The 17,287-nt window shown below is 36.8% G+C and overlaps 2 protein-coding genes across 2 annotated transcripts in view; both read left to right on the top strand.

The window, feature by feature from the left end:
- The window catches only part of BCLAF1 (BCL2 associated transcription factor 1), a 1,193,665-nt gene that overhangs the window by 1,087,256 nt on the left and 89,122 nt on the right, over positions 1-17,287 (top strand). The gene's annotated exons all lie outside the window — the stretch shown is intronic.
- The window catches only part of AHI1 (Abelson helper integration site 1), a 253,355-nt gene that overhangs the window by 190,014 nt on the left and 46,054 nt on the right, over positions 1-17,287 (top strand). Inside the window, 2 exon segments of the mRNA XM_049788037.1 lie at positions 5,147-5,309; positions 9,665-9,765. Of these exon segments, the coding sequence (XP_049643994.1) occupies positions 5,147-5,309; positions 9,665-9,765 (264 nt within the window).

Here is a 17,287-nt window from a genome sequence, read left to right as displayed (position 1 = left end):
ACGTAACACTGTAAACTGTAAACTATAAATGTAAATGGGTAAGAGTCTAAACTAGTGAGGCATTTGCATTAACTACTAAGATGGATGGTTGTGAGTAATCGTTCTGTGGAACTGTATTTCTCTGTCCAGACTTCTATAACCAACTACCACAATCTTGGTAGTTTGGACAATAGAAATACATTTGTTCACCATTGGAATACTGGAATTTCAAATTGACTGTTGGCTGGTTTCTTCTGATACCTCTTTCCTTAACTTACTTTTGGCTATTTTTCTGCATGTGTGTTCCTTGTATTTTTTTTTTTGGAACAGAAAACTTTGTTTACTTGACTTAATTCAAGACAAAGCTATTTTCTTTTTATATAATGATACTTTATTCTTCAAAATTACAAACATGTTTGCAGTTGGGCCTCAGTCATAAAAAGAACAACTTCCTTCACCTGTGCAACATTCCCACTATCAATGCCCCACATCTCCCTCCTCTGCCACCCCCATGCCTGTATTTGAGACAGGCATTCTACTTCTCTTACTCATTACTAATGTTATGATAGTTTTTAGTGTAATTATTTGTTTAACTACCACCCTTTCTTTTTAATTTTTTATTTGTTTAACTCACCGCCCTTTGTGATAGTTTCATATCATGAGCTGATCCTTTCACCCCCATCTCTATTGTCTCTGGGTATTATTACAATAGGCCTTTATTTTTCTTAAAACCCTAACATGAGTTAGATTATTCTGTCTATATCACTCCCTCTGACTTATTTCACTCAACAAATAGTTTCAATGTCCATCCCTGTATAGGAAAATTTCATGACTTCATCTCTTCTGATGGCTGCATAATATTTCATTGTATATGTGTACTATAGTTTTTTAGACATTCATATATATTTTAAAGGGCATCTTCATTGTTTATAGATTCTGTATATTGTAAATAGCACTGCAATGAATACAGGTGTCCAGAAGGCATTTTTGTATTGTGTTTTTGTGTTCCTAGGAGAGATAGCTGGATCATATGGGAGCTTAATGTCCAGTTTCTTAAGTAATCTTCATATTGTTTCCTATAAAGGCTGAACAGATGGCATTCCCACCAACAGTGAATTAGTTTCTTTCTCCCCACATTCCTGCCAGCACTGTGAGATGGTACCTCAGTTTTGATTTGCATCTTCCTGATGATTAGTGATGTGGTGCATTTTTTCATGTGTCTTTTGGCCATTTGTATTTCTTCTTTGAGAAATTGTCTGTTAATTTCTTCTCCCCACTTTTGATGGGGTTAGGTGATTTTTCCTTGTTAAGTTTTGTCAGTACCTTGTATATCTTAGATATTAGCCCCTTGTCTGATGAGTATTGGGTGAATATTTTCTCCCATTCTGTGAGTGGCCTTTGTATCTTAGTCACTATTTCCTTTGAGGTGCAGAAGCCTCTCAGCTTAATATTGTCCCATTTGTGTATCTCCGCTTTGACTTGTTGGAGAGTGCTGTTTCTTCCTTGAAGATGCCTTTAGTCTCAGTGTCATGGAGTGTTTTACCTATGTGTTGTTCTATATACCTTATGGATTCAGGGCCGACATCAAGATCTTTAATCCATTTGGATTTGACCTTTGTGTATGGTATTAGATGGAGGTCTGAATTCGCTTTTTTGCATGTGGCTGACCAGTTGTCCTACCACCACTTATTGAAGAGGATTTCTGCTCCATTTGCATTTCTTGCTCCTTTATCAAGTATTATTTGATTATATGTCTGGGGAACATTCTCTAAATACTCAAGTCTGTTCTATTGGTCTGAGGGTCTGTCTTTATTTCATTACCATGCTGTTGTAATGACTATTGCTTTGTAATACAATTTAAAGTTGGGGAAAGTGATGCCTCCCATCTTCTTCTAAGGGTTGCTCTAGCTATGGGTATTTGTTTTTCCAACTGAATTTCAGGAGTGTTTGTTCTACTTCTTTGAAGAATGTCCTGGGTATCCTTAGATGTATTGCATTAAATCTGTAAAATGCTTTGGAGAATATTGCCATTTTAATGATGTTAATCCTCCCAATCCATGAGCAGAGCATGTATTTCTATTTCCTTGTGTCCTCTTTTATTTCTTGAAGCAGTATTTTGTAGTTTTCTTTGTATAGATCCTTCACCTCTTTAGTTAAGTTGACTCCTATATATTTGAGTTTGTGTGGCACTATGTGAATGAAACTGTGTTCTTAATGTTCATTTCTTCTCTATCATTATTGGTGTATAAGAAGGCCATTGATTTTTCTTGTTAATTTTGTAGCCTGCTACTTTGCTATATGTATCTATTGTTTCTAGAAGCTTTTTGGTTCCTTCCTCTTTTATAAGCTCCAAGATCTGTTGGAATAGGGCTCTACCCATTTGATCTTATTTACCCATAATTTTCTCCTTAAAACTCCTATCTCCAAATATTGTCATATTACTGGTTTGGGACTTCAAGTTATGGGTTGGAAGAAGGGACTATCAAATGTAGCAGGATATGAGTATGGCAGATGTGTATAAAACTAGAGTGAATGTGAATGAAATTGGTGTGCTGTATTGAAACTGGTAACCAGAGAAATCAATGGGGTCCTTCAGTATAAAAAAAAAAAAAACTAAATTGTAGAATCTAGAGATCTTTTGTATATCTATATCTCTAAATGAACTAAATAGACCCTAATAGAAAATTTGGAAAAGATTCTTTAATTTGTCTGATAATTTTAGATTGGCCACACAAGGATACAAAATTGAAGTTGGATTTCCTAAGAGATTTTTGCTACTTAAGATGAATATCTCCTGTTCCTCTTCCTAGTAGAACCTTCTGTCTCCTGATGAGCATACGCTGACCTCTTATTTACCCAAGAGTCTATCCTCTTCTGTGTTCCAAAACCAGGATGAGTAGCAATAGGAACAAATCATCCTGTGTTTTCTAGGACTGTGTTTGATGAAAGGAACACAGTGGGCCTACTGTCTAGGTGTATTGGTCTTGATTAAATATCACTATCAAATATTACTATGAAAAATAGTGCCTTATTTTGCATCAGTGATTAGGATCTACCACTCCTCCTTTTTCCTCTTCTGTTTTCCCATGTTTGATTTTAAACAAAAATAGCCTCTAGATGAATGTAGGGATTGGGGGAGATGGGGGATTGGGATTATAGGGGAGAGAAATGAGTTCAATTGCTAAAGTTTAAAAGTTTAAGTACTAGTTAAGAGTTTTTCTTGATTTTAGACATCACTAAATTTCTTTGTATATAAAATTCATCAGTTACAAAATTCAACATAAAATTGAAATCAGAATTTACATCAGAATCATTAGGAGATTATCTTACTGACTTAACATAATAATATAAGAACATGGCAGCCTCTTAGATCTTTTAAATTTACCTCACCTCTGATAATACCTGGTAGGAAAATAAAGAGGTAGAGAATTGGAAAAGGAAGAACAAAGGGAAAACTCTACTTTTATATTACCAATTTTGTATCAGTACTAGAAATAAAATATTTGTAAATTTTAAACAATACCTCTGTAACAGATGGTAAATTAGAACCTGTTCAGTAGAAATTATATATTTGTCCCATTTGAATTAGCTGGTTTTACTACCCTCAAACTGTATAGTGACTGTAATTATCTCAAGTAATTTCAAGCAGATTCATTAAAATCTAGTAATGTAGTATAATACATGTTACCAAAAAGAGTTTGATAAATTCTTATGGAATTCTTTGCTTCTCTTCCCAATGCTCAAACTATATCTGAACCCTCAGTAGCCATAATAAGACCTTCTATAAACTCCTTTTAGCATTCCCCATTCTTCCCTAATTCTTACCACTAAAAGTGGGCCCCACAATATTGAACTATTTGATTTGTCTTCTCTGGTCCTTCATACTTACAGTACAGTTTGCCTAAGACACAATTTCTATCTCTTAAATGGCTGGTTCCTGATTATCATTTATTCCCCTACAAAAACCTAAATGAAGTTTCCCTTCCAGAGATTGTAATTCATCAGTGTGTATTTAGCCCCTATCTTAGTTACAGGCATATTAGGATTCCAGTATATTGTTGTATCCCAATATATTAGGATTTCAATATATATTCAATATATTTAAATATATTGTCAGATGAACTAAACAACACTCAAACTAGAAAAGCACATGTTTTTCTACTTCACATGTTTTTCTACTTCACATATGGTCAAATAACTTGTATGTTTTCTGTTTAAAAAATTAATAGTTCATTCTTTTCTATATATTATATCCTATCTTATATATAACATACAAATCTAAAATGGGTTGAGATGCTGTAACTATTCTGAGGTATTTTTAGAAGCTTTTTAGACTTTGTCGAGAGCAAAAGTATCAAATATTATGAGTAATATGACAACAGAAGAGAAGGCTTTAGGGATTTCATTAATAAATTTGTATTCCATAAAAATGAGCATTTCAAAAAAGAACATTTTCAAAGCCAGCCAAAATATTTAGACTGTTGATATATATGATCAAACATGACCTAAAGAGGTTATATAGCTGGAAAGGAGCTTGCCTTGCATGCAGATAACCTGGGTTTAATCCCTAGCACCACATATGATTCCTAGAACCACCAGTAATGATTCCTCAAAACAGCCAGGAGAACCTGAGTATGGCCCCAAAACAAAAAAAGAAAAAAATTAAACAACTGTCTGTAGAGTAAAATATTTACCAAAAGAAGACATTGACAATAAGTCAAATGATAACAGTAAAGCTAGATAATCAGGTTCTACATTGTGCTTTTTCTTTGTGTTAAATTCCATGTTTCAAGAACTTAACAGATATGTCTGCATAACACCAAAAATGGGATTTAAAGGTAGTATAACACAATTCTGAGAAAGTGTATGATGTGAGATTATTTTTTTTTGCTTCAGAAGTAATTAAAAAAATTAACATCTGCTATTTTGAAGCTAATCTTAGTGTATTGAATGTTCTTAACCATTTCTCAATCCCACAGTGTTTTATCTCACTTCTCCTGCTGTGTTCCCACCACCCCTCATCCCATTAGCAAACCTTGAGACAGCCTCAGACTTACCAAAGTACTACTTTGGTTTCAGCTGCTTTTCTGCAAGAGGAAGTAAATGTTGGGGGTTTTCTCTGTGGTACAGTTGTGATAAAGCTGTGGTGGTCTTATCTCTCTCTTAGGTAGTGGCTCTTTATGACTACACAGCAAATCGATCAGATGAACTAACCATCCATCGCGGAGACATTATCCGAGTGTTTTTCAAAGATAATGAAGACTGGTGGTACGGCAGCATAGGGAAGGGGCAGGAAGGTTATTTTCCAGCAAATCATGTGGCTAGTGAAAGTAAGTTTTTATGCTTCTTTCCTGGTTTATTAATATGGCATAACTGATCGTCCAAGATATCATCATTTTCCACCCTTTAATTTACTGTCTTTGTAATTTTTGCCTATGTTCACTAGTTTACTTTTTTTCTTTTTAGTGCAAGAAAAGGTGGAGGAGACATTGGAAATCTAATACATTCTGAGATTGAATATTTGCAGAGACCTGCCTATCTAGTTCCTAACCTCCTGCAACCCCTGTTCCCCTGCCACGTGCTTCATACACACCCTTGCTCTTGCCACTGTAGTCTCCAGCCACATTAAGAAATTCTAGTCCCCATTTTCTTTGTATATTCCTATCCTAGCATTTATCTGCTATAATAAAACTACAATGGATTATTTTATTCTCAAATAAAGCAGACCTTATTTATTAACAGAAAAAAAGTGAACCGTTGAAGAAATAATAATTATGAACCCCTGAAAGTTGTAGATGTACAACTGGGATTTCTTAGATGAAAACAGAAGCAGCATACACAAAGAAAGAGGCCTTGAGAATAAAGGACAAGAAGGATATGTACTTGTGCTTCAGAAGGTTGCTTTATGTCAGCAATTAACTTAATAGTATGATAGGAAAGGCTTAATACATGGTGAGGGTATGAATAAACTGACATTAGACTTTAACAGCCAATACTGATATGCCTCAGTTTCCCCAAACAAAGTGAAAATCTGAGCTCTATCATCTTTAACTTTTCACAAAGACTAAAAATATACACCTTTTTCTTGGTGAGTGAGGTTGGAAACAGATTCCTAAGCAGTACTTAAGAGGTTGCTGAGGCACTCACAGCAATACTTGGCCAACCAGACTGGATGCGTCATTGAGACCCACAGATTCAGGTTTGCATGGACCCAGCAGTGTCACCAGAGCCACATCTGACTGCACATGGGGGCCTCAAGAACATCTGGCAGTGTTTTAGGGGCTGTTTTTTGGCTGGGAATCAAAATTGAGTCCTTATGCATGGAAGTTATGCACCCCTGACCCCGAAGCAATCACCCAGCTCCTTGGACTCATATAGTCTTGACTTTTAAATATAGTACAGGCAATTAACAAAACTCTTGAATATTTGTCTTTTTTTCTCCCAGAGGAATTATTTAAAAAATAGTTGGTTCATATTTGTCTCTGAAATACCGGTTCTTTCGAATTGGTACTAAACTAATTAATTGGAACTAGTCTAGCTCAGTACTTCTCAAATAGTGGGGTGCCCCCAGAGGGGCGCGAGGCTCCTTAAAGGGGGGCGCGTTTGACCTCAGCAAACATTGTCATAACAAGCTAAGCCCCGTGTTTATATCTCTAGAGCTGAGAGTTGCTGTGTCCTGCTTCAAACCCCGCTTCGAAAAGTTATGCATTGCAAAACGTGCTCATTGTAGCTTGTAATCTAGACATCACCTCTGATTAAAAAACCAGCTCAAATTATTTTATATATTTTTGTTTTGCAAGTTAAAGTTTTTTTAATAAAGATACTATTTACAGTTGTGCAGGGGGGGGCACAAAAAATGTTTTCTTCTTCCTAGGGGGGCATGACAGAAAATAATTGAGAAGCACTGGTCTAGCTGAACTAATGCACCATTAACTGCTAACCTAGGTTCTTTCTGCAGTATGAGAGAAAACTAAGAAAATACAGAGGAATTTCTTCCTGAATATCTGGATATCGGATGCAAACTAAGTCCTGATAATACTGTGTCTCTGGGAGCCAGATAGATAGTACTCTAGCCTAGTCGGTGCATGCAACCGACCCAACTTGGATCTTCAGCACAATATATGGCCCCTTACTTGCCCCCCAGCCCCTAGGAAGGAACCCTGTGCACAGGAGTAAGCCCTGAGCATAGCAGGGGGTGGCCCCAAAACAAAAACAAAGTGCCTGTTTGTACGCCAGAGATTCCCCAAGCTCCCTGATTTCATTGTAGCTTTCCTCAGCTGAGCTGCCAGTCATTTCCCCTCAAAAGTGTACTGATTCAAAAATTACACGTAATTAAAAAAATTACTCTTAATGAAAAAAAATGCATTTCTTCTCTACAACTCTCTGCATTCTTTTTCTTCTAGTGATTATGATGTTAACTCTTAGAACCTTACTTGAAGTCTGTCTTTACATTTAAAAGAAGAAACAAAGTGGTACAAACAATTTAAGGCAATGTGGAAGAAAGAAATTTTAGGAGAGGTTAATTTCTTTGATCCTACCTTAAGCTGCAAGCTTCTGATTTCCAAATCTTCCCAGATAACCAACTTCCTTCCTCCTCTTCCCAGTGATACTTTTCCTGTAGGATCAACAACGGAGTGCAAGGAAAATGAAGAGCAACCTGCATGAAAAAAATCATAGTCATTCTGGAATATATCTGTCACTTTAACTAATCATTACAGTTGGCTAATTTTAAATCTGTTCACTTGATGATTAAAAAGAGTGTGTTCCAGGCAGGATAGTACTGGGTGCTTTGACTTCCAGTTAGTTTACAGAAATAACTTCTTCGTTACATCTTGAGAGACTGCAGATGCTTACTCTATAGTAGATTAGAAATCCAGTAAAATACTTATTTTTAATAATTTTTATTTAATCAGTTTGACATATTGATAGTTCAGTTACAGGAATATAACATTTCAATACCAATGTCAACTCTTCTCACCAGAGCTCCTCTACCCCCTTATCCACCATGCCCCATCTCTACCCTGCCCTCTTTCTGCCATCTGGACAGACACATTACAAAGATCAGTGGTGGTAACTTAGATTTCATATTTTCACTGTTTTTGAATCTGACTTCTGAAGTAAACTCAGTGAAGTTGGTAGCTACAGGCAGAAATTAATTTCATGTTTCAATTGTGAACATCCTTTTATTGTCATAATTCCTTATTGTCTCCCAGAATAATTGATTTTCGATAGCTTCAGTCACTACTTGCTGAAAAGTCTTGTAATGGAAAGAACAAATGAAACAGAATTCTCAGGACTTAGAAGATAACAGTTGAATTCTCATTTCATAAGGGTGGTTTTCCTTTCCCTTTTATTCTACTTTTTTACCTGAATTTCATCAAAAATTGTCCAGTTTTAACAGGAACGGAAAAAAAATCACTGTCAGTCGCATGTTCCACTCTAAAAATAGTAGGAGAAATTGCCCTTTATCTTTATCAAAAGCCAAATATGCAAAGCAAATGATCTGAGGGAATATAGATGTATATATATATATATATATATATATATATATATATATATATATATATACGTGAACAGGATCTCTCCCAACTGTTCTATTGAAACTCATGTTCTCTTAAGAGAACAACTCAATAACAGAAGTTGGTACCTCATTATTCTAAAGGAATTGTTCCCTTTGTATCTTAAACTGCTGGAAAGAAAAACATGATCAGCTTTTCTTAATCACATCTAACATCCTTTCCAGTAAGTGATAAAGAACCCCAGTAATAAAATCACCCCCAGCACAAAGCCAATTAATATATCTGATCATCTTAGAATTTTATCATACATATTTCAATTCAGAGTTGTTCAAATCATTTAACTAAAATAGAATTTCTATTTTATCTTTTTGAAATTCCCACATAACTTTTAGATTAGGTATAGATTAAACAAAGTATACAGGTTATAACCTTAGATCAGCACTGTGTCTTGTCTATATAGTCCTATTCCTGTGCTTATTGATTTCATTCACTTTCCTTTTTTATTTATATTTTTTCTGGGTCACACCTGGCAGTGCTCAGGGGTTACTAAGAAATCACCCCCCGGCAGCTCGGGGGACCATATGGGGTGCTGGGATTCAAACCACTGTCCTTCTGCATGCAAGGCAAATGCCTTACTGCTGTGCTGCCTCTCAGGCCCCCGATTTCATTCACTTTCCAAATTTTATTTGCACCACACCTCCACCTCTCCAAACCTTACATGTTCTCCAGAATCTGACATACCTACTGCTACTTAACTTCCTTATTTTTCTTTTAAATTATGTCCTTTTTTTTCAAACCTATATTTTCTTTTCTCTGACCCTAATGCAAGCTACAAACTCTGCTTTTCACAGTACTTGTGAATTTGCATGTCTATTGGGGTCTTTGCAGATGTATCTGATATAAATTTAAATGTGTATCTTCCTGAAATGTTCTTGTACATTTCTGAAATCCTGCTTGTCAGAATGTCTATTCATAAGATGTTCATTTTTTGAGAACTACTGTGCAAAACATCACATCATCTCAACAAGTTCGATTAAGTTATTGAGACACCTGGGATGGGATGTATGTACCCACTTGTGTAGTCTTGTTCCTGTCTCTTCCCATTGGCCCTCCCTACAGGAAAGTGTTCTTTGTTTTGATCACACGAATTTATTTTTTACTTTTAGCACTTTATCAAGAACTGCCTCCAGAGATAAAGGATAGATCTCCTCCTTTAACGCCCAAAACAAAAAACAAAATTAAAAGGCCATTCTCAGCTTTTCAGAAGGTAAACATTTTCAAGAATATATACTGTATATTTTGATTTTATACTTTATAGAGAAAATATTAGTTTACTTTTATGCTTATATTCTTAGATTACTATTGTGTGTGATGATATTGACACCAAAATTATGAAACATATGAGATGGGTGTTGGAGTAACCATTTTTCCAGATCAGGAAACTGAGGGGGCTCAGAGAGATTAAAGTAAACCCCAATTTTTAGCCCAAATAATGAATAAGGACACCAAGGATTCCAGGTGAAACTTGACACTTAGGATAACATTTTACTATATACTTGTATCTGTAAATATGATCCTGGCATTACACATTTATGCCAAATGTTCCTAGAGCAATGTTCCATACACTCTGGTCAGAGACTACTAGAATCTTCATGAAACAATCCATTACTTTACTAGTAATTTTAAATATTTTAATTTTAGGGTCCTGGAAGAAGTAGGTAAGGTGCTTGTATTACACACAGCTTACTCTGGTTCAATCTCTGGCATCAAATATGATTTCCGAAGCCCCTCCAGGAATATTTCCTGAACACATAGTCAGGAAAAGCCCTGAATATCACTCAGTGTGGCTCAAAACCAAAAGGTTTTTTGTGATGTTTCACATATATATTCCATTACACAACTTCTTTTGGGTTGCAACCCACTGTTTCAAAAGCTTGAGTTCAGACATTTCTTTTTGTTGTTGTTTTTTTTGGTTTTGGTTTTCAGGCCACACATGAAGGCAGTCAGGGGTTACTTCTGGCTCTGAGATCAGAAATGGCAGGCTCCGGGACCATCGGAGATGCAGGGAATTGAACTAGGGTCAGCCATGTGCAACGCATGTGTTATTGCTCAAGCCTAGAGACATTTTCCAATGTCTGAGGATACTTTCGGTTGTTTAAATTTCAGTAAGGTTATGTTACTGGCATCTAATGGTTGACATCATAAATTTTGGTGAACATTGTAGAATGTTCATTGTATTGTTTTTAATTAATTATTGTTGAATGAGAAGCTTCTCACTTCTTACTGCCTGTGGCACTCCCCTGCTTAGAATTCCATATCTTTGTCTAGTTTTAGAGTTGTTTAATTGTAAAAGTTTTTAAATTTCATATGCCTTTTCCCCTCACAGGCTTATTTCCATGCTTTAATTATACATTCATTGCTATGTCTTGATAGACTAAATCTCCAAGTACCAGCTTGGTCCTTAGTTGAACTAATCCATTGCTTAAATAATTCTAATAATTCTAAACTTTTTTGTTGTTGTTGTTGTTGTTGTTTCGGCCAAACCCAGTGATGCTCAGAAATTGCCTCTGGCAAGGCAGATGGCTTACCTCTTGCGCCACTGCGCTGGCCCCCAAATAAAGCATTTAATAACACCACTTACACAAAGTGAGGGAATAGCCAAGAATTCATTTGGGCAAGAGAGTAAAGAAAGTAAGGTTTTGGGGTTTTTTTGTTTGGTTGGTTGGTTTTGGTTTTGGGGCCATGCTGGGCAGTGCTCAGGGGTCACTCTTGGCTCTGTGCTCAGAAATTGATTATGGCAGGCTCAGGGAACCGTATGGGATGCTGCGGATTGAACTTGGGTTCGGGCTAGGTCATAGACGAGCAAGGCAAAATTCCCACCACTGTGCCATCACTCTCGCCTCCATAAGAAGATTCTTTAGGAGGCAGTGGAACTGGTGTTATGTTAAAAGTTTAAGAAGCATAGATTTCTTCTATTAAAGAACATAATTTGATTTCCTTTATCTGTGTCCCTATGTTAAAATAGAATGTATAGTTTTCCCTTGGGAATATGCCATGAATATAGAGAATGTTTGACTTCTCTGTGAGAAGAGGTGTAAAGAAAAATCTGTGCTTTTCTAAACAGAAAGACTTATGAAACTTTGGATAATCAGAAAGCTTGGGCACATTCTGAGTCACAGTGGCAACAGCAAGCCCTGAACAGCCCTGTACCAGCTTCCTTAGCACCTGGCAAAGTTGCATGTCTTTGGCTTACTTCCTGTATCAGTGTATATATGGGTTTGATTTTTATCAAGATCCTGCCTTATATACTTAACCACAAATTCTATCAGATGTTCTTTTTTCCATGTGCCACTTTTATATTTACATGACCTGATATTTAAGACAATAAAATGGATCCTAATAAGTATATAAGTAGATCAAATGTGGGGAATGTAGGTGTCCTAAATTCATAGAATTATTAGAACTGGTGGCATGCAAAGGGTCTTAGAAATTATCCCTGCAGGTTCTCGTGCATTCCCTTACTTTATACTGAGGAAATCATGCTCCAGGAAGGTTAAAAGGCTTCATGCAGAATGACATTCCTAAGGAGGCACTTGCTCTCTAAATTCTCAGTCCACCATGTCCCATCTTTACCCTCTCCCTTCATCACCTACTCGGTGACAGGATATCTGGAACTTGCTCAGCTCTGTTTAGTCTCACTCTGGTTTCTGACTTCCCTATTTTAGGTTTGTGTCATTATTTCCTTTTACATGTAGATGTCTTGGGAATTGTTTTTCTGCGTAGTTTTAAAAGAATCCCAATGGTTTTCTTTCTTTTTAAAGCCACATCTATTCAAATTATAGAATTAGAAGTAAAACTATACCCTCAATAGTGTGGCAGCTGCTAAACCTTTTAAGTTCTTCCAAGTGGAACACACCTGTTCTCTTGCTAAATGTGTCAGGTACCTTCTGATATGGTTGACCATATCACTGTGAGCAGAGAGAATGGGGCTTGAGTTAGTTGTTGTTCTTGACAGGCCAGAGAGTCTCCATACAAATCAGTCATTACCTATTTGGACAGCCAGAACAAGACTGCTTTCTCACATTGTTTTTTGTTTGTTTGTATTTTGGGGCCAAACCTGGTGACGCTCAGGGGGTACTCCTGGCTATGCGCTCAGAAATTGTCCCTGGCTTGGGGGAACCATGTGGGATACCGAGGGATTGAACCATGGTCATTTCTAAGCTAGTGCTTGCAAGTCAGGCGCTTTACCTCTAGCGCCACCTCTCCGGCCCTGGCTTTCTCACATTTTTTATCATAACGTGCTACAAATTTATAAAAAGGTTTTTTAGTTTGTTTGTTTTCTTTAGGATGTTTTTGGCCAGCACATTGACCAGTATTAATTATTTGGAGGAGGAAAAATATTGCTAAAATTTCTATTTTTATACTTTTATCATTTTCTATTCTTCAAAAGTAACATGTGCTCAGAGATTCAAAAATAAGTTAAACATGGAAGATATGTTAAATGAAGTAAGCCAAAAAAAAAAAAAAGAAGGATAAATACAGAATAATATCACTTCTATGGTGGATTTAGAATAACTCTATGAAGAAATGCAGTGATCTAGTGGGAGTTGTCTCAAACACCCTTGGCCCCAGAGTATAGTAAAGGGAAGAAAAGAAACTGACTGGAGGGGGAAAAACACAAATATGAAAGGATGGGGGCCAGGAGCCAAGTGGTCTCAGGTGTATTTGTAGTGTTTAAATAGGACAGAACTGGGGCCGGACAGATAGAATGGAAGTAAGGCATTTGCCTTTCATGCTGAAGGTCATTGGTTCGAATCCCGGCATTCCATATGGTCCCTTGGACCTGCCAGGTGCGAGTTCTTAGCATAGAGCCAGGAGTAACCCCTGAGCACTGATGGGTGTGACCCAAAAAAAAAAAAAAAAGGACAGAACTAAATAATCTAAAATCAACAAAAATGGACTCAAGAGACCTAAACTTTAATGATCTAAATTTGAAATGGGCCTGTTATACTAGCAGGCGGATGGGGCAGAGGAGGTGGTAGTGTATAGGATGCACTTGGGGAATATTAGTGGAAGGAAGTCGACACTGGTGGTGGGATTGGCCCTGATTAATTTTATGTCTGAAAACCATCCGTAAAGGGCTTTGTAAGTCACATGGTTCAAAAATATAAAATAAAAATAAAATAAAATAAAATTGAGAAATAACTAGAATAACATTCATATGTCCACAGTCAGTCATTGTTAGATTTTTTCATATTCAAGACTGAGAAGTAATTAGATTTCCCAAATAAAAGTCTTGATCCCTTCTTAAAAAGAAAATTAGTTAACCAGTAAGGATAAGGAAATAATAAAATATTTGCGTGCTATTAATAATGTTACTATTTCTTTTTTTATAGATTCTTTTCTATTTAAGCAACTTTATTACATACATGATTGTGTTTGGGTTTCAGTCATGTAAAGAACATCACCCATCACCAGTGCAACGTTCCCATCACCAGTGTCCCAAATCTCCCTCCTCCCCACCCGACCCCTGCCTGTACTCTAGACAGGCTTTCTATTTCCCTCGTACATTGTCTTTGTCAGGATAGTTCAAAACGTAGTTATTTCTCTAACTAAACTCATCCCTATTTGTGGTGAGCTTCATGAGGTGAGCTGTAACTTCCAGCTCTTTTCTCTTTTGTGTCTGAAAGTTATTATCGCAAGAATGTCTTTCATTTTTCTTAAAACCCGTAGATGAGTGAGACCATTCTGCGTCTTTCTCTCTCTCTCTCTCTGACTTATTTCACTCAGCATAATAGATTCCTTTTACATCCATGTATACGAAAATTTCATGACTTCATCTCTCCTGACAGCTGCATAATATTTCATTGTATATATGTACCACACTTTCTTTAGCCATTCATCTGTTGAAGGGTATCTTGGCTGTTTCCAGAGTCTTGCCATGGTAAATAGTGCTGCAATGAATATAGGTGTAAGGAAGGGATTTTTGTATTGTATTTTTGTGTTTGGGTCGCATGGGAGCTCGATTTCCAGTTTTTGGAGGAATCTCCATATCGCTTTCCATAAAGGTTGAACTAGACGGCATTCCCACCAGCAGTGGATAAGAGTTCCTTTCTCTCCACATCCCCACCAACACTGCTTGTTCTCATTCTCTGTGATGTGTGCCAATCTCTGGGGTGTGAGGTGGTAGCTCATAGTTGTTTTGATTTGCATCTCCCTGATGATTAGTGATGTGGAGCATTTTTTCATGTGTCTTTTGGCCATTTGTATTTCTTCTTTGTCAAAGTGTCTGTCCATTTCTTCTCCCCATTTTTTGATGGGATTAGATGTTTTTTCTTGTAAATTTCTGTCAGTGCCTTGTATAATTTGGAGATTAGCCCCTTGTCTGATGGGTATTGGGTGAATAGTTTCTCCCACTCAGTGGGGGGCTCTTGTATCCTGGGTGCTATTTCTTTTGAGGTGCAGAAGCTTCTCAGTTTAATATATTCCCATCTGTTAATCTCTGCTTTCACTTGCTTGGAGAGTGCAGTTTCCTCCTTGAAGATGCCTTTAGTCTCAATGTCCTGGAGTGTTTTACCTACGTGTTGTTCTATATATCTTATGGTTTCGGGTCTGATATCGAGGTCTTTCATCCATTTGGATTCAACCTTCATACATAATGTTAGCTGGGGGTCTAAGTTCAATTTTTTGCAAGTGGCTAGCTAGTTGTGCCAATACCACTTGTTGAAGAGGCTTTCCTTGCTCCATTTAGGATTTCTTGCTCCTTTATCAAAAATTAGGTGATTGTATGTCTGGGGAACATTCTCTGAGTATTCAGGCCTATTCCACTGATCTGAGGGTCTGTCTTTATTCCAATACCATGCTGTTTTGATAACTATTGCTTTGTAGTAAAGTTTAAAGTTGGGGAAAGTAATTCCTCCCATATTCTTTTTCCCAATGATTGCTTTAGCTATTCTAGGGTGTTTATTGTTCCAAATGAATTTCAAAAGTGCTGATCCACTTCTTTGAAGAATGTCATAGGTATCTTTAGAGGGATCACATTAAATCTGTACAATGCTTTGGGGAGTATTGCCATTTTGATTATGTTAATCCTGCCAATCCATGAGCAGGGTATGTGCTTCCATTTCCGCGTGTCCTTTCTTATTTCTTGGAGCAGAGTTTTATAGTTTTCTTTGTATAGGTCCTTCACATTTTTAGTTAAGTTGATTCCAAGATATTTGAGTTTGTGTGGCACTATTGTGAATGGGGCTGTTTTCTTAATGTCTATTTCTTCCTTATTACTATTGGTGTATAGAAAGGCCATTGATTTTTGTGTGTTAATTTTGTAGCCTGCCACCTTGCTATATGAGTCTATTGTTTCTAGAAGCTTTTTGGTAGAGTATTTAGGGTTTTCTAAATAGAGTATCATGTCATCTGCAAACAGCGAGAGCTTGACTTGTTCCTTTCCTATCTGGATTCTCTTCATATCTTTTTCTTGCCTAATCGCTATAGCAAGTACCTCCAGTACTATGTTGAATAGGAGTGCTGAGGGAGGACAGCCTTGGCTTGTGCCAGAATTTAGAGGAAAGGCTTTCAGTTTTTTTCCATTAAGAATAATATTTGCCTCTGGCTTGTGGTAGAAGGCCTTAACTATATTGAGAAAGGTTCCTTCCATTCCCATCTTGCTGAGAGTTTTGATCAAGAATGGGTGTCGGACCTTATCAAATGCTTTCTCTGCATCTATTGATATGATCATGTGATTTTTATTTTTCTTGTTGTTGATGTTGTGTATTATATTGATAGATTTACAGATGTTAAATCATCCTTGCATTCCTGGGATGAAAGCTACTTGATCATAGTGGATGATCTTCTTAATGAGGCACTGAATCCTATTTGCCAGGATTTTGTTGAGGATCTTTGCATCTGCATTCATCAGCGATATTGGTCTGTAATTTTCTTTTTTCGTAGCATCTCTGTCTGGTTTAGGTATCAAGGTGATGTTGGCTTCATAAAAGCTATTTGGAAGTGTTTCCGTTTGTTCAATTTCATGAAAGAGTCTTGCCAGGATTGGTAGTAGTTCCTCTTGGAAAGTTTGAAAGAATTCATTAGTGAATCCATCTGGGCCTGGGCTTTTCTTTTGGGGCAGACCTTTGCTTACCGTTTTAATTTCATCAATAGTGATGGGGGTGTTTAGATATGCATATCCTCTTTCTTCAACTGTGGAAGATTATAAGAGTCCAAGAATTTATCCATTTCTTCCAGGTTCTCATTTTTAGTGGTGTAGAGTTTCTCAAAGTAGTTTCTGATTACCTTTTGAATCTCTGCCATATCAGTATTGATCTTTCCCTTTTCATTCCTAATAGGAGTTATCAAGTTTTTTTCTCTCTCTCTCTTTCTTTGTTAGGTTTGCCAGTGGTCTATCAATCTTGTTTATTTTTTCAAAGAACCAACTTCTGCTTTCGTTGATCTTTTGGATTGTTTTTTGGGTTTCCATTTCATTGATTTCTGCTCTCAGCTTTGTTATTTCCTTCTATCTTCCTATTTTTGGGTCCTTTTGTGAGCACTTTCTAGTTCTATGAGCTGCGTCATTAAGCTACTCAGGTAAGCCCTTTCTTTCTTCCTGATGTGTGCTTGCAAAGATATAAATTTTCCTCTCAGTACTGCTTTTGCTGTGTCCCATAAGTTTTGATAGTTTGTGTCTTTATTGTCATTTGTTTCCAGGAACGTTTTGACTTCCTCCTTGATTTCATCTCGGACCCACTAGTTATTGAGTATGAGGCGGTTTAACTTCCAGGTGTTAAAGTGTTTCT

This window comes from Suncus etruscus, chromosome 15 (genome assembly GCF_024139225.1).
Source record: "Suncus etruscus isolate mSunEtr1 chromosome 15, mSunEtr1.pri.cur, whole genome shotgun sequence".
NCBI lineage: Eukaryota > Metazoa > Chordata > Mammalia > Eulipotyphla > Soricidae > Suncus > Suncus etruscus.
Note: the sequence above shows the minus strand (reverse complement) of the source record. Positions and strands in the feature narration are given on the sequence as shown.